The 27045-nt window shown below is 45.6% G+C and overlaps 1 protein-coding gene across 3 annotated transcripts in view; it reads left to right on the forward strand.

Moving 5' to 3' along the window:
• Positions 1–27045, forward strand: part of C13H14orf93 (chromosome 13 C14orf93 homolog) — an 881501-nt gene that overhangs the window by 305985 nt on the left and 548471 nt on the right. For all 3 annotated transcript variants that reach the window (XM_069633839.1, XM_069633837.1, XM_069633838.1), the window contains one exon: positions 11530–11892. In XM_069633839.1, coding sequence (XP_069489940.1) covers positions 11530–11892 — 363 coding nt within the window. The remainder of the gene's footprint in view (positions 1–11529; positions 11893–27045) is intronic.

The raw sequence follows: 27045 nt of genomic DNA on the forward strand, positions 1-27045 counted from the left end.
CTGATAGATGGAGGAGGGGGATCTATGTAGGGCAGCTTAGTTTAGTGAGCTCTCTGTCCCTCCTGTGGTTCCTCCAAGACAGCATAATACCCCCTGAGGTTGAGACAGTCCATCAAGCATACGCCCCTACCCTGTGTGTAATTCTTCAGAAAGCATTGGCTCCAGTAGTCTGCACCACAGCCATTGCAGGCTTCCTGCCCTGGCCCTGATCTATCTGACTCTGGGCACCTCCTTCAGTCTTCTAGGTCAACGGGCGGAGTGTAGGCCCAATCCCCACTCCTGGGCCGTTGTCGATGGAACCACAAGGGGGTGGATCCCTCTCCCCACCCCCGCTCCCATCTCCCGGGCCTCCCCATCTGCCGATCCTCCCCTGGCAAGTCACTCACCAGAGTGCAGGACTTCCTCGCCTCCTCCGGGAGGTGCGCAGCGAGGCCCTCAGGCAGCCTCTGTCTCCCCTCACCCTCCTGGGCACTCCTCAGGCTCTCCGGGATATGTGTGAGGCTCTCTGGGGGTGCTATTTCCAACATCGTGGAGCCTACAACCTGCTCCAGATCCCGGTGCGGCAGGCATCGGGACAGCCTGGGCCCACGAATTCCAACATCATGAGTGCTGAGGCTGCACGGGCACAGCAGAGAGCGGGGGCCGCTGAAAGTTTGCAGGGGGTAATCTCCCCAATCACTGAGTCGATGGACCTGGAAAATCACCCAAATATGCACTGCCCTGCCGGGGCCAGTGTTGTTGGGTCGCAGAGCTCACAGGGGGAGCTGCAAGTAGGAGCGCTTTCCACAGGTTAGCCCGTCGAGACGCTCAGGCGACTGGCATCTTGGCGCCCACGGATGGCCTCGAGGATCTTTTTGAAATTTCCTGAAGGGGTTCGATAGAGAAGGCCATGGCATTTAGTGTTCCCTTAAATATTAGAGAATATTTTGTATAGTAGAGGTTACTGGTCGTTAGTCTTTAAGATCTATTCTGGGAAGGGGGTCAGAGAAGCCAGGGCTAGGTTGAAGGGAACACACAGGAGGTCAAGCAAGAGATGAATGACTCTTTAATTTGGCCTTTCCCTTGCCCTTAATAACCCCACATCGGTTTAGCTTGAGCAGATAAACACCTTTGAACCATCCTTTGGAGTCTGAGGATTTGGCAAGCCATCTGACATTGGAGCAGCAGGAGTAGCAGTGTGAAGGGAAGGGAAGGGAAGGGAATGGGAGGGGAGAGGAGTGGAGTGAAGGAGAGTGTCATGGTCTATGTAATACCCATGACAGACAAAGGGGGGCTGTGAGAATCAAAGTGATTAGTGTTGAGGACGTTTTAGTGCAGATTAATTGGGCATTTATAAAGTGTGGAAATAGCTGGGAAGGAACAGAGCACTCTACATTCGGGCATGCAAGTAAGGTGTGGGGATAGCAGAGGAGCTCAAATGGATAGGGGGACAGGGAAGTGGAAGGGTCTCCAGAGAGGGAGAAGAAGGGTTGAATGGAGCAATTGGTGAGATGATCTTTGAAGAGCAGGGACTTCAGGCCCTTCCTGAATTGATTGTAGGATGGATAAGGAATTCTAGTAAGAAAGGTGGTGGAAAGAAGGAACACTGGCGAGGAAGGCAGGAAGATGGATCAAATTACAGAAAGTAGGTCGGCCAGAGAGCATTTTGTGGCAGAGACGGAAGGCAGGGACATAACGGGAAGAGGTGGAGAACAAAGGGAATAGATGAGGGATAGTCAAGCCACGTAAGGGACCAGATAGAGTGTGAGAAAGGTAATGAGGGACAGCAGAGCATTAGGGGGATACAGGGATGCATTCTATGATGTGTATAGGGAGAGTGCTATGGGAGAATAAGGTGCGACAGAGGAGTGTGAGAGTCAGGGACCCGTGACAGGGTGTGGAGTGTTGAACGGTGGTAGCGCGGTGGGGCTAAGGATAGTTGGCCTGGGGAGTACAGTGGTGGTATAAAGGTAAACGGACAACCAAAATGTATTTTTTTTTTAATACAGGCAATGAGCAAATGGCAGCGAACAGCAATAAATACAAGCAGCAGCATGGGGCAGTGAATAACCAAAATGCAACATTTAACAACGCAGGCAACAAGTCTATGTTTTATCGCTATAGTTTCTCAGCTGGCCCTAGGCTCACAGCTCTCCAATACATTTCTGCTTTCCTGCTTCCCTTCTCCCAGACTTAGAAAACAGTGCTTCCTTAGTACTGCCTGGGACGGTTGTCTTCTCACTGACAGACTAGAGTGACCCGTTTCTCTTTGGCAATCTGATTGGAAGAGAGGCTTTGTAGTTCAGAACTTATGTGAAGGGCTTTAAAAAGGCTGGTGGCTATTTCAAATGAATCTCATGTGTTTTCGGTGTTTGTTTGCTGAGCAGCATGGTCCCTTCTCTCCCTAGCTTGTTGTTTACTTTGCAGTTAAAGAGGTATAGGGCTGTGGAATTGTGAATGTGTGGTCCCTGCTTGTTTCCCTTTCCCTTGGGAATTTCGAAAGGGGGTTGCCATGTGAGTTTTGTATATGTAAACCCTTCTGCAGACAGGGTGAGGTTTTGTGCTGTACTGTTCTGACATAGTGAGAGGGAGATACTATTAGTGTATGAGTAGAGTGCTAGACATGTGATTTCCTTCAACCATGACAGGGGCTTAGAATAGCTTGCCCCTTGTCTCCTGAAAACATTAGTGGGAGTTTCATTGAACACATTGGAGCAGGCTAGTGGAGTTGTGGGGATAGAGAGGGGTTATCCTACTGCCTGATTGAGTATTGCGTCTGCAAATGTCCTCACCCAGACTTTGGTACCAGGAATTTGGGGGGAAAGGGTTCAGTATCCTGGGAGGCCAACAGTCTATGTTGGATTATGTGTACAACATCTGTCTTTGTAAGCATACCACAAGTGGGACTGGGGCATGAGGCGGGAATCGAGGAAATCACGAATTAGCACCTTCACAATACCTCTGGCAAAAATGCCTTGCTTTTCTAGTAGGTCCCTAACGACAGCAAGCACCCTTTTTCCACTCACACAATGACTGACTGAGGAGGAAGGAAAACTATAAATGATGTACAAAAGACCAAAGAAACACATGACCAATGGACTACCCCTTCCACTCCCTGACCTTTGAGGTAATCGGGCCCCACTGGCCATTAACTGGGATCATGTAGACCAGGTCTACAACCTGTGGCTCTCCACTAGTTCTGGACTATGAATCCCTTGATCCCTCACCATTCACTATGCTGGCTTAGGCTGATGGGAGTTGTAGTCCACAATATCAGAGCCAAAGGTTGCAGATCCCTGATTTAGATCAATAGATTAACCTGGTGAGACAACCAGTTCTGTATTGCCCCAAGCCATTCATAATACACCTGGGCACCCACCACCAATCTGCCTGCGCCTCTGTGTTTATGCCAAATGCAGGAAGGTCACTCCCCATTACTGGCGCCCTGGAAGACCACTGGCCCTAAAGAATCCAAAAGTAGTTCTAAACTGTCCAAATGTTGATATTTAGTGCAGTATACAAAAATATTTTTGAAAATAAGAGAAGACGTGTTTGAATCCCCTGCCTGAACCCTGGCGATTATAGGTAACTGAGTGTCATAAACAGTCTACAATCAGGTCACCAGAATATTTGTAAAGGATACAAGGGTCAATAAGACCTTAGAAAAGGATACACAGTGAATCTGCTATATCCGGTGTTACGTACAGGTTTGCCAAAGAAGACAGCTAGACGATAAATGATAGACCTTCCAATTGATAAAGCAATCTGTCTACTAAATGTACAGAGTGAGCGATCAATGGAAAGGGCCAAGAAGAACACTCGCCAACCTTTAGGAGAAAGTACTATAAGTATTTAATTTCAAGTGGACAATATTATAGACCAAAATATATCTCAGACTAACCTGTGGTAAAGGAACTGCATGTCTTGAGAGCAACGTAAATCAAATCCTGAGTCAACGGCTAGGAAAAAGGTAAGGTTAGTGGGGAATCTAATCCTGAGCGAAACCAGGGTCATGCTAGAGCCGGGTTGGTGCACACCAGGATAGCGTCCCAAATTTTCTGCACATTTAAAGTAACCAATGTTCATGCAACAGAAAGATTTCCATTCTTGGAGGCAGTTCCAATAAGGCCCTTGAAGTACAGTAATTGTAATGTTCGACTAAATGTAAATTAACTACGCAAATGATGATAGTTAGCAGTTCTTACTTGAAATCTTATGGCGTAATGATGTAACACTATCACAGGATCTCATCAGCGAGGTAGAGCGTTGGTAAACCCTTTCTTTTCTCCCTACTGAATCGCCGTGGACGTCCACGTGTGGAATGCTGAGAATCAGACGTTCTCGGCTTGGAGAGGCATTGTAGGGAGAGACGTTCTGCTGGGATGAAGTACAGCGGGAACGTACGGTGGGTAACAATGGATAGACAACTTAATTGATACATTTCATCAGGCTGTAACCAATGACATCCATCATTTGGAGGATATTTCCAAAAAATGTAAAAAACGTAAACATAATTTGTCTACATCCGAACAATTGGCATTACATAAACTAATGACTATGGATTCACTAATTATTAAAGAAGCGGATAAAGGGGGGAATGTTGTACTTATGGACAAGCAAGATTATATTAGTATGGGACTAGAACATCTTCATTCCCCTGGCTGCTATGAACCCTTACCTCACCTTCGCCAAACAGTGACCTCATAAATTAACGAGTGGCACTCTTTGGGATTGCTTACAGATATGGAAAAACAATTTTTAACTGATAATGGACCCATCATGCCAACTGCATACTTCCTGCCTAAAATACATAAACAATTCATAAAGATACCAGAAGGCAGGCCTTTTCTGAGTGGTGGAGGTAGAATAATGGAACCCATTTCTATCTATATTAAAGAATGCCTGTCACCCCTAGTGATTACGATTCCAACCTTCATACGTGGCACTATGCATATTTTGCAAATTCTTTCTGAATTAAAGTCATACCAGGTATGTTACTGGTTACGCTTGATGTTAAAGCATTATATACCTCGATTAACCATACGCAAGCTATTGCAAGTGTTGATTATATTTATCGTCAACATTCTGCATCCTTTTTTGAACACATTACAATGGTTAATGAAATGTTAACTTGTGCCTTAAGTAACAATGTTTTTCTCATTAACAATTGTTATTTCAAACAGAAAATCGGGGTTGCTATGGGTGCTAGCTACGCCCCTGCACTTGCCAACATTTTCATGCACCACTTTGAGGACAGATATGCACTGCTTGACAATGAGTTTGTCAAATTTATTTACATTTGGAAACGTTATATTGATAATGTGATTCTGATTTGGACGGGTACTGTAGAGTGTTTGAATTTGTCTGTTACTTGAACAATAATGACTGGGGTATCCAATTCACCCACGAGTGCAGTAGTTCAAGTATTAATTTTTTGGACTTATCAATTAGTCTGCAGGATAACACAATTCTAACCAAAACATTTTGCAAGGCTACTGCAGCTAATGCAATTTTGCATGCGTCTAGCTGCCACAAAAAATCAGTTATTAACAACATACCGAAAGGTGAATTCATTAGAGCACGCAGAAATTGCTCTAATGATAATGATTTTCTGCAAGAATGACGATTTTTACGACACAAATTTGAAGTTAGAGGTTACGATCCAGGCACGGTATTGAAAGCTGAACGTACTGGCCAAAGCATGAAGAGGGCTGACCTACTCACACTGAAAACAAGATCTAATTCTAGCCATACTAATAAATTAAAATGTATTACACGCTACAATTCAGATAGCTCTGACCTACATAAAATTGTTCGACGCCATTGGCATTTGCTTCAGCTTGACCAAGAGATAGCACCATGGTTGGATGCGTCTCCAAATTTTATTTACAGTAATGCAAGCAACCTTAAAAACTTGCTTTCACCATCATTCATGCCTAGCCAGCAACCAGTGACAACTTGGCTCAGTCAGAATAGTAATTATGGGTTTCACAAATCTGGCAAATGTTCCATGTGTTGCTATGCATTAGAGGTTTCTCAAATAGATTTTGGTAACTTGGGAATCTTTAAAGTGCATGCATTTATTAATTGCAACTTCAAATTTTTTGTTTATTGTATACTTTGTGTGTGTGGCAAATACTACATTGGTAGTACAATTCGTCCTCTCAAGATTAGGATACGAGAGCATTTATCCACTATTTCAAGCCAGGATTCAAAATATCCCTTGGCCATACATTGGCAAAGAAACCATCAAATGGACAATATGTCCAAAATCAGGTTTGCCGGAATGGCAAAAGTAACTTTGCCTAAACGTGGCAGCAATCTGACCCTTAAACTAAGGCAACTAGAAGCACGACTAATTTGCCAGTACCGTACTGTATCTGTCGGTCTCAACAGTGATCATGAATTTTCGGTGTTCCTCTGAAGTCATACTGTCCAAATGCCTTTGCTCCCTCTCCCCCTTTCTCTTTGCTGTTTGCCAATTGTGCATAGATATATTCTCTGTAAAAGAACTGTTGTGTAGACAACACTGGTCACCATTCCTTGGCACCATGCTCTAATTCGGCTTACCAATTTATGTTTAACCCCAATTGTCCGCATGTAGGCACCTGGCCTTCAAGGGGTACGACTGCCGTAAATGGCACGCCCAACTCAGAATTTTTAGACAAACGTGAGGCTCTTTTTCAAATTCAATGCGCTAATTTAATTACCATTCAATTCATATTCAATGTGCTTTATTCCTTGGCACCATGCTCTAAGTCTAATCACTGATTCATGTTCAAGCTCATCTAGCCACTTGTAGGCACCAGCCTTCTAAGGGTTCCATTGGCCGTAAATGGCACACCCAACTCTTACTTTTCAGACAAACGCCATGCTAATTTCTACATTTTAAGCCTTACTTTAATAATCCTAATGTCAAGGTTCTCTTGATTTTTACTCTATCAAGCCCCTAAAAATGTGCATTTTATTAAGTACTTAATTTCAGCGCCTAAGAATAGGCATTACCAAAATGCGGGCTACTGGCTGCTTTTTTGTATATCTGCTTTCTGGCAATTCTACCTCTAAAATGGCCGCCCGATTGTGCTGTGTTTCCGGGTTTTAGCCTTGCAGATATCAGCACAATCAACTTGTATTTACAGGTGCGCTGCTTGCATGCGCGAGGCTCCTGTTTTCCCTCTACATGCAGAAACGCCGGTAAGCGAAGTCTTTCGCGCAGACCCCTGCTCATCTACCAAGGGAAGGGGCCATACGCATGTGACTCTTTTAACTTTGCGTGCATTAATTGAGGCCCAGCTAGCATCCGTAAAAAAACGGCTGTTTGTTTTTTTCTCGCCTTGAATCTCGGGGTGCTCCCATGCTGACCCTCACACCTTGGACAATTATTACCCTTGGACAGTGGTTTAATTGCAACTGCAACTATATAGGTATGTTTATGCATGCCTAAAATGATTTAATTTAACTCGTTTTACATTAGTTGCAAGTGAAATACAGGTAACACATCATTTTTATATTGCAGTGGAGGCGGTGAATGCACCCGTATATAATTTTCTTTTCTCTCACGTATCACTCTATAGGTAAGGCTAATCAGCTAGTTATTATTATGATATGTACAGTATCTAGTTGAACTTTAATCCCCAAACTCGGAATGTGCCCGGTGGCATGCTGATGTTATTTTTTCTCTGTTCTTTACTAGTCTTCTGGTACAAGCTCTTACAAGGTAAATTTGTAATATTGGATGAGGCAAATTTGACGTTTAATTACATAACACAATGGGTGACCATGGTTGTGCTTACATGACTGCTCTTACTCCAATAAGTTGTTGATTAATTTTACCTTTTGTTTTCCCTCACTATGTGTGCTTACTGTCTTCATATTGCCAACATATCATATCCTCTTCATGAATATCTTTTTTATCAATATGTGGTTTTTCTTTAACTATTGATTATTGTTTTTTGTCAATGCATATTGGATTTTTTGTGTTGGATTACTATTATTTTTTCCGGCCACTGACCTTCCCCACCCCCTCTTGCTGTTCGGGCCTGTTGGCTTTGTTATATTTTGTTTGATACATATGATCATGTTAAATATGTACATTTGCAAAAAATCATGGATATGACTTTGCAGCCTGGAAAATGAGCGTCGAAGCTCGAAACACGTGTTGGCTGTTTTTGATTTGTATTAAATAATGCTCAATGAGCTCTAACAACCGTGTTGTGTGTGCAATTCATGGTAGCAAACCCATTCTTAACAATGGAGCAGGGCACTACTTTCTGGATGTCTTGTCCGTGGCCGATGCCCTGCTGGACAAAAGGACAGCGGGAGCGTTCCGTGTGTGTTATAAAGCGGGACACGCTCTGCTTGGTGCTGCTTGAAGAAGCGATCCGCATGAGGAATGGAGCGGGACACGCTCTGCTTAGTCCAGGAAAGGAACGCAGTGGAAAAGATGCCGCTTGAAGGAGCGTTCCACGTGAGGAATGGAGCGAGACACGCTCCGCTTGGTCCTGGAAAGGAGTACGGCGGGAAAGATGCCGCTGGCAGGAATAGAGCGGAATTCCAACTAGCTGAAAGAAGTTTAATACCGGAGCTTCGGTCAGGAACACAAACAAACAATCAGAAGCGCCGGTTCCGCGTCCTTGATTGTATAAATACGTACCACGGCGTCACGTGCCAAGTCACGTGACTACCGCGGAACACCTCGTCTCAGCTGTGTTGCCCGAAACGAACAGGACAGCTTCCAACGTGAGAAGAAGGCTCTAGCTGTTCTATGGGCGTAATGCATATACGTCTGAACTTGGCGTCCTCTGTGAAAAGGGGGAACGGAGGCAGCAGGCGTGACACTGAGCTGTTAAACCAACACCATCAACCACACCTACGCCTAGTGTTCCAAACTTATTCTTGGTAGTTGATTCACAATTTATATTGCTTGTAGCATCTATTTTTATTTCCCATACAATTTCATGTCCTATTGTTATTCGGTGTTAATAAAACAAATCCTCTTCTGGTTGGAAGTGGCCTGTGTGTGGTCTTCCCCTTCTTTAAAATAAAAGTGTTCCTTTTAGTGCACACTCATTCTGGCATGAGGTCACTTTATCACATGAAAGGTAGCCTCATCCCTACTTGTATTGGAACACAACAACACCCGACATGACATTGGTATGTGTATTTGATTTACTTTTAAAGATATTTATAATGAACATGGTCATAATCAACTGATGTTATGGAAAGAACAATGAAACATAACTTTGTTTATTGTACATGTAAACACAACGCCTGCACATCTAGGCATTGTTTTGTATCTGTTGTGAATACATTGTGTATTAATCATATTAGAAACAGAATTTTGTGTACAAAATATAGAACTCAATATAAATTGTGGATAGACTACCCATTTTTTAATGCCGTTTAGGTCTCTATAAATTATGGTATTAATAGTAGCTTTATCATATAGATTGAAATCCTAAACATAAGCGCAAACCTGTAAAATATGTTTAATTGTTGCACTGCTTTGAAGTTGTTTGTGAGTGTTTCCTTCTGAGGTTCAATGTTACAACTTCTTAGGTTTTTATTGTATGTGTATTGTGACAAGGTGCCCAATGAGTCACAAGAAAAAATAATTATCAAAATATACAATACAGGCCCTTTGGATTCGCACTCCCTCCCTAGCCCAGTCTCCCAACTCCATTAGGTTGTAGTGCTAAATCACTATAGCCTACCCCTACTGTGTGCTCTATCGCTGTTCTTAGGGAGGGCCGTGTCCTTCTCTCTGACTCCCTCCTTAACTTCCATGGGACCTAGCAGAGTAGTCTGGTTGCCCGAAGCTTTTCGCCTCTCAATAGGAGTCTCTTAACGTTTTCCTCATTCACCTATCTCCACTCTTTTCCAACCTCCTCGCTATCTGCCTGTCTCTATCCCTCCGCAGTCTTCTGGGTCTTACTGCTCTCTTTACCTTCTCCTGTCTCCACCTTCCAATTGTTCTCTCGTGGTCTCTCCGCCCTCGCAACACTGTTTCTTGGCTAACCACTCCCTTTCTCGTCTGCTATATCTGCCAACTCCTTTCTGATCCGATCTGCTTCCCTTCAAATCTCACTACTGCCAACGCTACACTGCCTTTACTCTTCGTCCTTTCCTGCCTCTTACTACCCTCAGCCCACCTCTTACTCACCCTCCAGAATTACCTCCAACCACTCTACTACTTACACTCCACCTGCTCCCACTCTAAAATGCCATCCAACCATTCTTCACTTTCACCCAATTGGTTATTCTCCCCTCCGACCCCCCCAGAAACCTTACTACCTCTCTCATTAATCACTCCAAAGTCTCCTCCAAGTCTTCTGCCAGCTGCTGCATCCTCTTCTCTGGTCTCTTGGTCCACCTCCTCTCTGACCTCAGCCGTACACCTACCCTCAGCTGAGACTGCTGGCTTTTTATAGCTCTCCATTACCTGCCTAGAAGACTTCTTCTGCTTCCATTGGCCACTCGAGTCTGCGGATTCCCTGGGCCAATCACTGTCTGAGCTACCCACTTGAGGGATGAGAGAATTACAGCCTTGCCCTCTTTTCAACATTCATCCTTGCCATGAGATGACCAGGGTTGTTTGTTTACTGTTCCCCTCCTGGATGTAGATAGACTTTTCCTACAAAGGTTTTGAGAAGAGTTCACTTTTCTACCTTTGCTGCCAGATCCCTGCTGGTTCCAGCTCCTCCGCTGCTTCCCCAATGCTCCTCTATAACCAGTCTGAGGTTTGTCCCCCTATTAAGCTTCTGAAGGGGAAAGTCTACTCCATTTCAATTTTGGTAACCATACAGTTCCTCCTGTTCCATGCTGGGTCTTGTCCGTTTGGCCTAGGTGCATTGTGGAACTTAAAGTCCCAGTTGTTGGTCTCTATGTTGTGCTGCTTACCGGGATTCACAATCCATGCCAGGTTTCCGAGGGGTCTGGTGCAGGCTGGTATCTATAGTTTAGTGGGTGGGAACCAGCTGAAAAATTGAAATAGATACCTGGCCAAGATATAGGCACCCACAACTCTGCCACTCCCTCTCTGGGGTCATTGACCCCCTTTGACAGGGTCAGACCCTGTGACAGCGCATTTAGTGCGTGGGTCGCAACATTTGGCTCTCCTGTTACTTTAAACTACACCTCCCACCAGCCCTAACTAGCATAGTCAATGATGAGGGATCAGTGGAGTTGAAGTCCAAAACACCCGTAGAGCCTCGGGTTGTTTATCCCTGTTTTAGTGTCTGTTTTTGTCTTCAGGGCATACTTGTGTATGCTTATTTGCTATTGGTTCCTTCACAGTGCCTTATAATTTCTACTTCACTAATCGCTGATCCCTTTGTTATTGCTTTGTCTCTGCACTCTGTGGCCTATGTAATTGCTTCTCCACTGCACGCTTTGCAGATTGCACCTTCCTTACTTTGCAATGTGGCATTGCTTCCTTTTTACCCAATGTACCATGTGTTTGGTCTTCTATAGCATATGCCAAGCGCTACTAGAATTTTGCCCACTTCCTTCCTTGCCACCCTCTCACTCTTGTCTCTCTTCCATCCATAGACCCTCGAGGAGTTCATTGGCCTTGATGGTGCTTTCCAGAGGATGCCAGCATCCCAGTTCAGCAGGCAGCTGTCCCCGGGCACCCAGGCAGCCATTCAGCGGGTAGCAACAGAGACTGGTATGGGAGTGGAACCGGGCCTGAAAGTACCACAGTCAAATCAGCATAACTACCTGCAGCGGGAGGACTCCCTAAGCCCGTGTGGCATGGTGATTGACAGCTCAGGGGAGGCAGGGGCCAGCTGCAGTGAGAGGAGATCATCATGCTCCCCCCAGCCGCCCCTGATGACCTACCCTGGCCCCAATTTCAAGGTCCGAGGCTGTGGGCAGAAGAACTCCAGACGCAAGCGAGACCTGGTCCTGTCGGTGAGTGTGGGAATTGAAAGGGCAGAAGATTCTCAGCAGTTTGCCATTGATGGAGGTCACACAGGCACATTTTGGGATTTTGGGACAGTATAGCTCCTGCCCTTAGCGCAAATCCTAGCACCAGTCTTGACACCCCAACAGACAGCTTTATTCGGAATACAATTCTTAAAAGCATATTTTAGACCACGCCCTCAACGATTGGATGTCTTTTCATCTACATGAAATGATCCCCATGTCAAACGATAGACAACAAAATGTTAACTTGCTACAAAGGTCTGCAAGCCTGTTTTAAAATAAATAATACCTTCAATTTTTACAGTGACAACACTGTCAGATGAAAAGATTCACATGTCCAAATAGGGTGTGTTTTTCCCCCACAACTCCCTTGCCAGCATCATTTTCTCATTCTACCATAGATAAAGTGGATAATGCTGAAATACACACAAATAATGAATTCTTCCCTTTAATTGCCTTTCATTTATATTGGCTTGCTTTAATAATTGGACATTTCACCCTCCATACCCCCCTTTCATGCCCATTCACAGCTGTCCTCATTCCTCATCAGCCTGATGTACACGTCGAGCTTTAAAGTGTCTATATTTTGACCCTATATATCATGTCTACCTTTATGACTCCATACCTTCTCAACATAATGACATCATGTTTACATAAAACACAATAGCAATCCCCACAAATAAAATACTCAACAACCCAAATGAGTCATTGTCCTATATATATATATATTTCTGAGGCTTGTGGTATCTGCTTGGATCACATGCTGTGCATAGGTCGACATCTAGTGGAAGCTGCGGAGTATTAGTTTGTTTTTCGAAACTCAAAAAAGGGCGTTGACACAGGGCGTGCCAGTAATACTATCCCTAGTGTGACTTCCACTGTACCCATGATCCCTCACGCGTCTAGGACCCTCAGATTGTTTTTTCCGCCATACTGGTCGGAAGCATTTCCCAGAGTTCCCTGGCCTTAGCCATACTTTTGCTAAATATTGTTAAATTTATCCATTTCTCCACCCCAACGTCGACTCACCGAACTTCCACATTCGCCGGCGGCCCGGAGAAGAATTCGACCGTCGACAGCTGCACGACGGATTTGGGCCTAGGAAGGCCTCTGGCCTCGGCCCAGGCCTTGGAAGGCCGCTGGCCTCGGCCCTGCAAGTAGGGAGAGTGGGGGGTGGGCATACTCTACACTCTTTTGATATATAGGTACATTCTTATATAATCCTACACTTACAAGCCCGCTGCCACAAGGTGCGTATGGAGGGTACCCCTGTCCTATTCTGCCCCAAGTGCAACCCCAAATACCCTTGGGTCGACAGGCACGTCACGGGCAATCTCTGCTTGCCGAGGGACCACCCTGAGGCGAACTGCAGAGCGTGTAGTAGGTTTAATCCCAAAACACTTAAGGACCGTTCGATCAAGCGTTGGGCCCACCACGCCAGGCGTCAAGAGGCCATGGCAGCGGAGGGCGTCTTCAGCGATGGCAGCGACGCAGCGCCGTGCTTTCGGACGGCGAGGGCATTATGGCGTCGAAAGACAGCCGAGCCAAGTCCCCGACCTCGGAAGGTCGTCCGGCAGGGCGGCTATGGGGAAGACCCCCGGCGACACAAGCGCTTCCCACAGCACTTCCACAAAACACATGAAGTCCAACCGGGACTCGACGCGCACGTCGAGTTCTCGGAAAGAGGCACATAGAGAACGGTCCGAATCGACGTTCTCTGGGCGTTCTCGATCAAGATCGCCGCATGACTCCAGGCAATCATCCACTGTTGCCAAGAGTGCCTCGCTCCCCAAGGTAACGGAAGTTCGATCGTCGGATGACGAAGCCGACTTCCATCCCCACACCGCACTCCAGGAGTCGGCGCCCGCAGACCGCGTTACGGCGGCTCCCGAACCCCTACCTCCACACCCGAAGGATAGGGACACTAAGGATAGGGACACTACCCCCGAACCTCGACGCCAGGCGTCGAAAGGCTCCGAAGGGGCGAAAAAACAGGGAAAACACTCTTCCACTCATGGAGAGGGGGAAAAACAACAAAGGAAGCAGCCTCTGCCTACTTCCACACCTTTAAGACACTCCACTCCTCATAAACAGACAGACAAGTTCAAGTCTTCTGCTATCACAAAGACCCCTACTCAGACCACCAAGTCTAGTCAAGGTAAGTCAGAGAAACTTCCAGAAAGAGTCATCCCCAGTTCTAGAGTATGGTCTAGTGTTGACATAGACAGGGTCATGTCAAGGATGTCATTACTGGCAGATTTTTACGCAAAAAACCCTGAACACTTTCTCTCTTATACTCCCGACGGGTCAGCACCCTCAGGCTCTAAGGATCCTATACCTCCAAGTAAAAAGTCCCGGTTTGAAACACCAACACGGTCTTCGGACCCCTTCTATGTACAGCCCTACTCTCAGTATCAAGGAGAGACATCCTACAGAGTAGATTCCCCGGTAGAGAAGGAACCCCCGGTTACCGACTCCCCTGTCGACAACCAACCTCTCCTGAATGAAGTTCTGTCTCGAGCAGCTGAACATTTCCACATTGACACCCAGGGTGCTCAAGAGGAGAGAGACTTCGCCGAAGAGTTAGTGGGAGAAAGGAGGCCTATTGCTCAGGCCATCCCTATCCTGAAGTCTATTCAGAGGAGAATAGACCCTTCACTTGTAAATCCTAACCTCACCAGGGCAGTGAACCCCAGGATTGAGAAACTTTTCAGGGCAGCCCAATCAGACCCACTGTATATAAGGGGCATCTGAAGCCAGACTCCCTGGTTGTTACAAACACCCGTAAGAGGGCTGGAACACCCTTGTCATCGTCCAAAGCTCCTCCCGACAAGGAGAGCAAGAAACTGTATGGTTTGGGCAGGAAAGTAGCCTCCACTTCCGCCTACCAGGCAAGGATTGCCAGCTCCACCACCCTGTTGGCCAGCTACAACTGCCATCAGTGGGAAGAAGTCGCGCCACTCATAGACTCTGCCCCAGCACCCTTAAAGAGCCAGTTGGCACGAGTTTCGGCGGAGGGGAAGAGCCGTGTCCGGTTGCATTTTAAAGGCAACCTTTGAGGCCGCGGATAACGCCGGCAGATTGATGGCAGAAGGAACTGTTATCAAGAGACACGCTTGGTTAAGGCAGTCTGGATTCAAAGCTGAAACCCAAGCATCATTGTTAGATAAACCGGTGGAGCCGGATCTGTTGTTTGGTAAGGCGGTCGAGGACGCGCTGAAAAATGCCAAGGACGAGTATGAAACGCTCAAATCCATAGGCCAACTAACCAATAAACCCCCTAATCAGAGAGGGAATGGCAATTTTCGTCACCCACGCGGCCAAAATTCCCAGAGAGGATCTAACTATTCCCAGGGGCAGGGTACACAGTGAAGCAATAATAACCAACAGTCTACCCAGGGTTACGGCCGGGGTAATAAGAGAGGATGCGGAAAAGGTAGAGGCAGCCCCAGTAGAAGAGGCGGCACGCCTCCACCAAAACAGTGACGCTCCGTTCAGGGTCCCTTCTCACGCAACCCCAGTAGGGGGACGCATTTCCAACTTCACCCAAGCTTGGGAAGGGATCACATCACAGATGGGTGCTGTCCACAGTATCCGCAGGGTACTGCATAGAACTGTTAGAGCGTCCCAGAAACCATCCTCCACGACAAAAAATACATTCCTTGGACCACCAGAAGATCCTCCTCGAGGAGATCGTCAATCTGCTAGCAAAGGACGCGATAGAACTCGTCCCGGGACACCAGGTAAACAAGGGTATTCAACTATTACAAGTATTAACTTGACAATGCGCCCAGTATTGGACTTATGGCCTGCAAACAAGTATGTGAAGCCCCAAAAGTTTCGCATTACTACTCTCCAGGAGGTAATCCCCCTCCTAAAAAATGGGATTACATGGCAACATTGGACATGAAAGATGCCCATTTTCATATTTCCATGTTCCCAGCGCACAGAAAGTACTTTCGCTTCAAGGTGGACAGTCGGCACTACCAGTTCAAGGTATTGCCCTTCGGGATAGCTTCGGCTCCAAGGGTATTCACCAAGGTACTGGCGGTGGCGGCAGCACACTTACGCAGGGAGGCAATCCCAGTGTACCCTTACCTGGACGACTGGCTCATCACGGGGGAGACCCCAGTAATTTGCAAAGCAAACATTCAAAGGACTATCGACATCCTCTTCGAATCGGGCTTCTCAATAAACTAGAAAAAATCAAGTCTGGTGCCAAGCACATCCAAACAGTTCCTAGGAGCTATCTAGACACTCAAGAGGGGTTGACCTTTCCTTCCGAGGAAAGAATTCGGAATATACTGTTGCAAATTCCGCAATATCAGTCCGGTCGCCAGATAACGGTACGCAAAGCAATGCGTTTGCTGGGCATGATGGTGTCATGTATTTGCCTGGTCCGCCACACGTACCTGCGCATGCGTCCCATGCAGGAATGGTTGGCGAAACAGTGGTCTCAGGCAAGTGGTCAGTGGGACGATCTAGTGGTCGTTTCGCCAACACTTGTACAAAGCCTTGACTGGTGCACAAGAGACAATCTGTCCATGGGAAAACCCTTTTACGATCCCGAGATACAGGCGGTAGTCACAACCGATGCATGCCTGACAGGGTGGGGAGCTCACCATCTCCACCACACAGCTCAGGGTCTCTGGTCGCACTGAGTGGCCAAGAATCACATCAACCTGTTAGAGGTTCTGGCAGTATTCAGAGCACTTCAAGCGTTCGAGCCCTACCTTTTAAATCTGTCAGTGCAAATCCGGACGGACAGCACTACAGCCATGTTCTACCTGAACAAGCAAGGAGGGACTCGGTCGCCAAATCTGTCCAAGCTTGCCCAGAAAATCTGGATATGGGCACTCAGACGGAACATCTTCCTGTCATCGCAACATGTTCCAGGGGATCTCAATTCCCTAGCGGATGCTCTGAGCAGAGACCCCCTCCCAGAGGAACACAAATGGTGTCTACACAGAGAAGTCGTTGAATATATCTTCTCTCAGTGGGGTTTCCCCACTATAGACCTATTCACCACAAGCGAAAACAGACAATGCCCAGGATTTGCATCCAGGTTCCCCCAACCAGACTCCCAGGGGAACGCTCTGTGGATGAACTGGTCAGGGATGTTTGTGTACGCTTTTCCACCAACTCCTCTAATCGGGAAGGTGGTCAACAAGATGAACAGAGAATCGATGACGCTCGTCCTCGTTGCTCCCATGTGGGCAAGACAACCGTGGTTCCCACACTTACGCAGATTGGCGGTGTGCAAAACCATCAAACTTCCGGGCTGGTACAAACTACTGTCCCAGCACCAAGGTCAAACCGTGCATCCTCAACCCAACTCAATGAACCTGGCAGCATGGCTCCTGAGGTCATAGAGTTCGGACATCTCAATTTACCACAGAGGTGTATGGTTATCCTAAAGGAATCTAGGAAACCTAACACGAGGCACTGCTACTTTGATAAATGGAAGAGATTCGTTATCTGGTGCCAGAATAAACAAATCAACCCAGTTGATTGCACTCCTTCCACTATTGTTACATACATGCTCCACCTGCTGGACGCAGGACTGGTTTTTAACTCACTGAAGGTACACCTGGCAGCCCTGTCAGCATACACTACTTCCCATAACAAGGTGTTGTGGTGGAAAGTACCAGTAGTTAAAGCCTTCATGGAAGGAGTAAAGAGACTTCACCCTCCTATTTCAAACCCACCACCAGGATGGGACCTTAACGTGGTGCTATCTAAGCTCATGGGCCCCCCATTCGAGCCCATGCACAAAAGCAGTCTCAAACACCTGACTTACAAAACGGCCTTCTTAGTAGCAATTACATCTATAAGAAGAGTCAGTGAAATTCAGTCTCTGTCAGTGCAAGATCCCTTCTTTACTATCCATAAAGATAAACTGGTTTTACGCACACACCCTAGGTTCTCACCTAGGTTTATTTCAAAATTCCACGTGAACCAGTCCATCAAGCTTCCGGCTTTCTTCCAAGACCCACAAAGCTCGGCTGAGGTGAAACTACACACACTAGATGTGCGTAGGGCGGTCCTCTACTATGTAAACAAGACCAGACCGCTAAGGAAAACAGATCAGCTGTTTGTCTCCATAGCTACAGGCAGAGAGGGGGATTGCGTCTCTAAAGGTGCCATCTCTAAGTGGATTATTAACTGTATCCAGCTGTGCTACTCACTTTCTGAAAAGAGTCTGCCTTTCATGCCTAGGGCCCACTCTACAAGAGGCATTGGGGCCACTCTGGCTTTCATTGCAAATGTACCCCTTGACACCATTTGCAAAGCAGCTACTTGGAGTTCTATTCACACTTTTACTCAGCACTACTGCATTGACACTCATTCCAAGACAGATACACAAGTGGGACAAGCGGTTCTAAGACATTTATTTGCTCATGACCCTTCTCACATCCCACCTCCTTCTTCAGGTACTGCTCGCTAATCTATGCACAGCATGTGATCTAAGCAGATTCCACAAGTCTCAGAAGGGATACATTACTCACTGTAATCGTATTTCTGATGCTTGCATCTGCTTAGATTCACATGCGACCCACCCTTCCTCCCGTCTGAGAGAAGGCGCATGGATGCTTGTAGTCTTACCTTTCTATCTATCTGCTTGGATTATCTGTACTCACGCTACTCTTCATGCTACCTCATGTCAGAAAAAATACAATCTGAGGGTCCGAGACGCGTGAGGGATCATGGGTACAGTGGACATCTCACTAGGGATAGTATTACTGGCACGCCCTGTGTCGACGCCCTTTTTCGAGTTTAGAAAAACAAACTGTAATACTCTGCAGCTTCCACTAGATGTCGGCCTATGCACAGCATATGAATCTAAGCAGATACAAGCATCAGAAATACGATTACGGTGAGTAATGTATCCCATATATGTATATATATATAACAGTAAATAATGTGACGCAAGAAGTTATCATCTAAATAAACATAATACTTGTAATTCACAGTCACTTAAAAAAATTGCAGTTTCAATTATATCTGCTGCTTTACAAGTTATCACAGACAGCAAAACTAGCTGCCTTAGATTTATGAGCTCGAACTGGTGCTGATAAGTGTACGGAGTCAAAACGCAGATAAAAGCAAAGTACTCCTGGCTGCCTGGGCCGATATAAATGTACTGTTACCCTTGAGCCTGAAGAGGCAAAGCCAGTGCCTAGGAAGTCAAAGCAAGGCACCACATTCAACCGCTCACCTTCAGGATCTTGCGCTTCAGGGGTTTGGAAGACCTTATTACCATCACTTCAGTCTTGGCATTATTCATGTTAAGTCTCTCATGGTCGCAGTTGGCTTGAAAGCGCCTGAACAATGTAATCATCCAATTTTCTGTATGGCCTAGGAGCAGGGCGTCGTCATCAAAAATCAAAATTGGCACACTGCTGCGACCTGTTTTTAGGCATGTCTGCACCCGTCCTTTGAAGCCAGCCCGCCAAATCATTTAAGATGAAATTGAATAATATGGGGGCCAGGGCATAATCTTGTCATTTGTGTCCACCTGGTGAGACAGCAGCCAAAGATTTTGTAGTTTCAAAAGGGTTACAGACACTTGATATTAGAGTGTGCAAGCGCTTTTGGAACTTGTCGTAACACTACTGATACTGAGTGTAGAAAGAAACCTAACCCCCTTATTAAAACCTATTAAAACCGTAAAAAGTCTATATTATTTCAGTCACACAGTAGAGCTAATGTGGTGTTTGTTATATGAGCACTGATTATTTAGTCATGCTCACCCGAAGTAGGGAGAAAGACATGAAATATACATGTGATATGATCCTGGCAGAAGTTTAGCACTGGGTTGTAATAGATAGTATTAGAAGGGCACGGGGCAGAGGCAGGGCTGCAGGACATGCCCCAACCAGTAACCACGTTTTTGCCAAATTTCACACGTTGTGGAAAATATTTATTTCCCGAATTCTGCGAAATATTTCTTTTTGCAACACTTTGTTATGGGTTTCCTATAATTACAGACCTGATGCGAGGATGTTAAGAAAATCTTCACCTGAGTTTATTTCCATAAATACATGTCAGGCAACCTGGTTAGCGCAGTCCTAATGACTGGGCACATTCTGCTTTGGTGTGCCCCTCTCCTATGAAGTGATGATTGAGAAAGGCAGGCTATCTCCACTAATTAGAAGTTCAGAGAGAGTTGCTCAAAATCAAACCACTTGCTTTAAGAAGGGAAGCTCATATTAGGAATAAGATCCAGACCTTCTAGCTTAAAGGAAAGCAACTTATCTTATTTTGAATTTGATGTAGCACTTAACACTGGTGTCTGTATTTATTATTGAGCATTTTCACAATTGTCATATAAGAAAGCTAAATCAAATGGTGGAAATGTGCCAAAGATCTCACACTCCTGTCTCATGGCATTATTGGCCTGTAAGGGGCAGTGTTGTGGGTCTTATAACCCATGAATTTAAGAAATGTGCTTTAAATACAGAGTTTGAATTGTACTTAAAAAATAATGTTGGTGTGAAAATATTTTAAATTGCCATTAAAAACGGTTATGCATGCTTACTTAGGAAATATTTAACAGTATCCCGTGGTTTGTGGAAAATGTGTTTGGTGGAAGATTTTGTAGAACTGGTCAGAGGGCACAGCTATGAAAATCTTTTTGCTAGTCAGACAAGGATGCCTGTGATGCTGGTAAATAATCGGGATTCAGCATAAAAGCATTTTCTGTGAGTGCAAATAATTAGGGCCTCATTACAGAAGAGTCAGTAACAGTAAAGCAGGCGGTAAATACCTCCAGTTTTACTGCCTACTACATTTCAGCCTTGCACTCATTTACTGCTGATGTAATTCCAAAGAAATACTGGCAGTAGTATATACTGCCTGATTGCAGGTGGAAAACCACCCAAGAAAGCCACGCATTTTTACTTCCACTCCAAAGGTGGAGGTAAAAAATGTAAACCGACCCACCCTGCCCCTGGAGTTTAAAAAAAAAAAGAAAATGCCTGTACAGTTGGGAAGCGCAAGCACTTACCTTCAATATATGAACAAAAATGATTGTGGGGACGTTCAAAAGGTGTGGGAAAGTGGGCATTTCTGGTACCCACCTTCTTACAACCTTTTTGTATGGGATTGCCATGTAATGCATACAAGAGTAAGATGTAACCCTTTTGTGCATTCAAAAAAGTACTATAGTGTGTGGCGGTTCAGACTTGGGAGTCGGACGCAGCAACATATTGTCATGTCGAAGATCTTTATTATTAAACAGTTAGCTTGGGCTTCTGGCTAGCAAACAAAAGAAACAAAGTAAAATAAACTTTTTCTAATTTCAAAAGTCCATTTCCTAAACTAATAACAGAAAGTTAAAAACAGTTATTTTTCAGATGTCCGAAATAATCAAGTCTCTGGTCCAAAACCTAACCTGAACAATCCCCTTTCCCTACTCCAAACAATAAAGTAAATGGTCACTTGATCCTCGTCAATATCTCTTGTGTTCTGTTTGTAATGCACAAAAATTAGTCTTTCATACAGTGTCTGTAGGTGTCAGCAGGGGAAGCAAGTCGCCAGCCGTCAACCAGCAGCTACAGGGTGAAGGATAGAGCAATCACTCTTCCCTGGAAGCCTGACCACTTAGCAAACTAACCTACACCGTGATAACATTGTGATTGCTAACCTGCCTCGCACCATATAGAATCGTTCATATTGTCCTGACTCGTATCTAGAAAGCTCCACACTGTGATAGTATTGTGAATGTTAGCCTGCACCACACCGTGATAGTATTGTGAATGTTAGCCTGCTCCACACTGTGATAACATTGTGATTGCTGGCCTGCATCGCACCCTATAGAATTGTTCATAATGAACTGATTCATATCTGGAAGGCTCCACATGGTGATGGTATTGTGAATGTTAGCCTGCACCACACCGTGATATTATTGTGAATGTTACAGAAAGGTAGCAGGCGCCCCTCTCTCGAAAGAACATGGCATGATAACCTGTTCAGTGGTTTGTAACCACTTTGAGAGTTTGCAGCCATCTGCTTTTTGCTCACTGCACCTTTTGACAGATGGGAAATATCAATTTGCATATCAGTCTTTGTCCCGCCCACATGGGCAGTCCAGCACTGAAATGCTATGGCAATTCCCTTCTGAACAAGAGTACCAACAGCAACCCTGTTAGGCAGAAACCTGTGCAGTTCCCTCTGGGACCACTGCAAAAGATTTAAGACTACAGGCGTTTGGCAGTAAACACACTTGGTAGCAGTCTGTACCACACAGATTCACTTGGTAGCTGTGGCTGAGCACTCAGACCTCCCTCAAGCAGAGTTAGGCAGTATACAGAGTATTCACAATAGGTCAAAAGAACACAGTAGAACAAGTAAACACTGACCAGAGCTTGGTGTAAAAGGGATATAATTATTTATTTAAAACCACATCTAGTAAAACACACAGACACTAATGTTAAGCAGTTCAAAAACACAGTCAGTGAAAGATATACACTCCCTTAAAAGAATATTAGACAATTCTTAAGTAAAGCCCCGCTTATTTCCAGACAGCGGTGAGCGCTTAACGCAAATGGCACTCTAATAATTTGTTTTAAAAAGGGAGAGAAAAGCAGAGTATAATTTGAAACAGATCCCAACACTTTCACAAGAACACAACAAGAGAGGAAGGCAAAGTAAAACCGTGAAAGTTAGAGTTCAGAAGGCCGGATCCACTTTAAGAGGATCAGAACGAAATGTGTCCAAGGTCACACGGTTGGAGTGCACAAAAGTCTTGAAAAGGTTCAGAAAGAGTTGGACCAAAGAAAGGGACCAGTTAGATGGTCAAGGCGGCCAGCCCAGTCCAGAAGGTTAAGGGATTATTACCTTGTAGCAATCTTTAGAAAGGGAGGCCTGGCGGACACAGTACCTTAAAGTGGTGAGAATACTCCAGCGGGGGCAGTTGTTCCTGGCAGCGGATGCAAGTCGGTACTTCGTCCTGGGGAAGAGAGGATCTCGTTGGGGAGGAAGACAGGAGTCCGTTGCACTGCCAGGGAAGAAACCAGCCGCGGAGTTCTCAGTTAAAAGGAGTGGTCCTTTAATTTGCGGTCCAGTGGTAAGTGGCTATTCGGTTGCTGGGGTGCTTGGCATGGGCAATTCGACCACAAGATGTCCTGGGATGCGAGGAAAAGAAGGTAAACTGGTTGTGCCCACCAGTCAGGGGAAGAAGCCTCTCCAGCCGAGAGATCTTCTCTGTACTCAGGAAGTGGTGAGTTTGTTCCGCAGGGCTCCACCGGTGGTGTCGTCGTGGTAGGTCGGCTCAGCTTCTCCCTCGTCGGATTCTCAGGTCCTATGGCGACTTTTGAAGTTCCAGTCCCCAAAGCCCTGCTTTTATGCAGCACACCCCCATTCGCTCAGCCTAGCTGTCAATCAAACATGCTAAGTGGTGAGCCGGCCAGCTCACCAGTTGGGCCAATCACACAAGAGTGCGACTTGAGTTACCAAGGTAACTCAGTCCAGGGTGCCTAAACCCCCTCCCACACCCCCTGTGGTACCCAGACAGAGTGGCACCACTTTTGGAGGCTTTGGTGGAGAAGCCCGCCAAAAAGTGGAACAAAGGGCTCGACTTGGGTTGGAGTCACAGAAGAGAACACAAACGCCATTTTAGAATCGAGTCCTGGCAAAAAATACCAACCGGCGAATTAATATTAAATAAATAAACCGGCGGTATGTTCGAGGCTATGAGAATTAAATATATAAAGTTGGTAGCCTCGAACAATGGGAAAATCCCATAGGGATATATTCGCGGTCGAATATAAAAAGTAGTATCCACTGCCACCAGCCAAAACTCGATCAGGGGGGACGGAGACGTGCCCCCTCGACTAACAGACACCGGGGCAATCGAATTGCCCCGACCAGTACGTCCACAATATGATGGTTTGTACCGGTTTCTGTTAATAATTTGGGACTAGTAAAGCCAATGGTGTCTTTACATGCCCTGGGAGACAGTAGTCAGTCCCAGGGTATGGAGTCTATGGTGGGGTGTCACTATGACACCCCTGTGTCACTGCACGGAGGGTGCTGTGTAACACACATAGTAAAAACACATGAGGCCCTATGGAGTAAAGGACCCCATAGCCCATAAAACACATAAACAGTCAAAGGAACACCATAAATCATGTCCAAGAGTGGGAGAAAAAGAGTCTCACTCTTGGCTGGAGAAAAAAACAAACTCCAGAAATCCAGCAAAGCTGCTGGGGTACTCACTAGGTTAGGAAATTCAGCCTAAAGAGAGAATTCTCCCTAACAAACCCCATACACGTGTTTCAGCCTTGTTGGGCCTCATCAGCAATCGCTCTACCCTGGAAGCCCGGCCACTTAGCAAACTAACCTACACTGTGATAACATTGTGATTGCTAACCTGTGTTGCACCCTATAGAATTGTCCATATTAACCTGATTCATGTCTAGAGTGCTCCACACTTTGATAGTATTGTGAATATTAGCCTGCACCACACCGTGATGAGATTGTGAGGGTTAGCCTGCACCACACTGTGATAACATTGTGATTGCTAATCTGCGTCACACCCTATTCAATTGTTCATATTGACCTGATTCATATCTAGAAAGCTCCACATTGTGATAGTATTCTGAATGTTAGCCTGAACCACACCATGATAGTATTGTGAATGTTAGCCTGCTCCACACTGTGAGAACATTGTAAAGATTGTCCCAACACCATCTATCTGTGCCCTCGTACTCCTGGACGAGGAAAGGGACTCTGAAGCACATCAGGACACTGGAAGCAGGATTTTTCAAAGACATCCGTTTTATTTCTTCCAACGGGCAGGACACAGTTTACAGCACACCAAGACATCTCTGCAACTCCTCTCTAAATTATACATTTTCCATCCTTATATATCCTTCTAGTTTGGCTCAGCTCCCCATCTATGATGCAGAGCACTCTCATAGGTTTAGGCACTCCAAGACAAGCCCCTTCCTCCTCTAGGGTTGGTTGACTGAGCTGTCAATTCACAAAGCTGCCATGTCAGACTGACACATGCAACTGATTAAAATTGTGTGAAATGTATCTGACCTTTAAAATGGGAACACTACTGACGTCAATGCTGAGATAATTTTAGCGACAGCATCATGGCTTCCTGTCCCGGAAGCCCAAATATGGGCATCAGCTGTATCCTCTCTGCTAATTTAAACAGCTGTATGCAACACTCACTATCTTCCCTTGAATGTTACCTCACTCCCCCGGCTCGTCACTGTCAATATTAGAGATGGGAAGCCCAGACACCATGTCCTTGCCTACTGAACTCTCACTGAACTACCATGAGGTAATTCTTTCTTCATTTCAGAATGGTTTTATAGAAATCCACTATTTGTATGCCCAGCATTATCTCAGAGTTTTCCTGACTTCGTCCCAATCAAAAATGGCTGATCAATTACAAAATGCCTGACCAACCTATTTTTACTTATAACTTGGTACCTTCTCTGTTTTGGATCTAGTTTTTCAGTAATTTATCCTAAGCATACACTACTTAACAAACCTTCTATCACACAAGACATTCTGACCCCATAAAATAGATCACCTTTCAAAGCGCTCTCCTGAAAGGCACTATATTTCTGTTTTTTGCAACTGTTGGGATCATTGATCAACCCAACAAGTTATCTACGTTCGGTTTTAGCGGAAGGGGCTTATCTCCAATGTATTCAGTTTAAGGGGGCGTTATAACCAGCTACTGTACACTCACCCCCTCTGAATTGTATTTAGTCATCTACTCAATACATATCACTACACCCATGTCCACCCTCTTCTCGTTTCAATGTACCTACACATCTCTGACCTAATCCCCCTTTTTTTTTTTAAATACAATTTACTTCAATCTGACCGGTATCCTAACACATTTCTACAACGTCAGTACTAACACATTATACTCTCCTAGTCTAAACATGTATGTGTCCCTAAAGAATACTTGTTATTTACTTGCATTTGAGTCCTATCTCTATTACCCAATTATCTTTAAAATAACTATATGCCTCAGATAATTTTACAGCCACTATGAAATTTTAAGATAGTCACTCCTTGAGGTAATGTCACGATTCATGCCCCTGACCCCCCCCCAAGCATAACAGCCCCACGGCAGCAGTGGGACTAGACCTCTTAAAAGTGGCCCCAAGGGCCTTTAAACACCTTAAAAGGAACATTTGGAGTCAGGCTCATTATCAAGAATAGGACAAGTATCAAACATGGGTCTAAAACCAACATGGAGGCCTGTAGCACAGTTCTGTTCCTAGAACTGCACTATTCAGACTAGTGTTTTGGGTGTGGTCGGGACCTTGGGGTGTGGCTGGCTATATAAGCCACACCGGAGCTGGAACACATGCTTCGTGTTATTCTACACTCCTGCAGCATAACGCTCACCGTGTCCAGATCCTGCTTACCTGACCTCCGACCCGATTCTGAAGTCCTCAATCTTGATGCCATCCCCGCTCTGGAGGAAATAAGAACAGAATTACTACCAACACTTACCTGGGTAGGCAGCGGACCATGAAACCATTCCAGCGCTTCGCTCGCTCACTGCTCCGGAACATCACTGCAACCCGCAACGGTGGGAGAAAGAGAAGAGAGAACAAAGCAGCAGGTTAGCAACTCTTGCAATAAATCTAAGAGCAGCGCTGCGCTCAGCGCATCAACACTTACCTATAATCTTTACCGGCTGGCGATGTAATCTCTTCTTCATCCTGCTTCTCGTCAAGAGCTCCAACGGCAGCCATGCCTGCGGAGACAACAGACATTATTTGTAGATTTGCATAGTTGGAAAACACAACATCGAAAAGAAGGACAAAACGGAGAGAGGAGAAAGGGACAGATTAGAGAAAGACGATATAACTCACCTGAAGGCAGCAAACAAGAGTCTGAGTCACAGCCAGTCTGGACCCGATACAAGGGCCCACAGACCAGTGAAGCAACTGGGTCCAACGGAACACCCGCACTCACAACTGCGCTCCTACACAAGAGAAGCAGGACGGAGAGCTCAACTCTAATTGATCCAAGGTGAGAAGTAACCCTAGGGGAAAGGGATTCGAGATCAGAGGGAGGTGGGAGTTTCACCAACCAAGGACCGAAACCTAATCGCTCCTTTCACCTGTCATAGGAACTCCCCCCACCAGG

The sequence above is a fragment of the Ambystoma mexicanum genome, chromosome 13 (genome assembly GCF_040938575.1).
Source record: "Ambystoma mexicanum isolate Mex_15411 chromosome 13, UKY_AmexF1_1, whole genome shotgun sequence".
NCBI lineage: Eukaryota > Metazoa > Chordata > Amphibia > Caudata > Ambystomatidae > Ambystoma > Ambystoma mexicanum.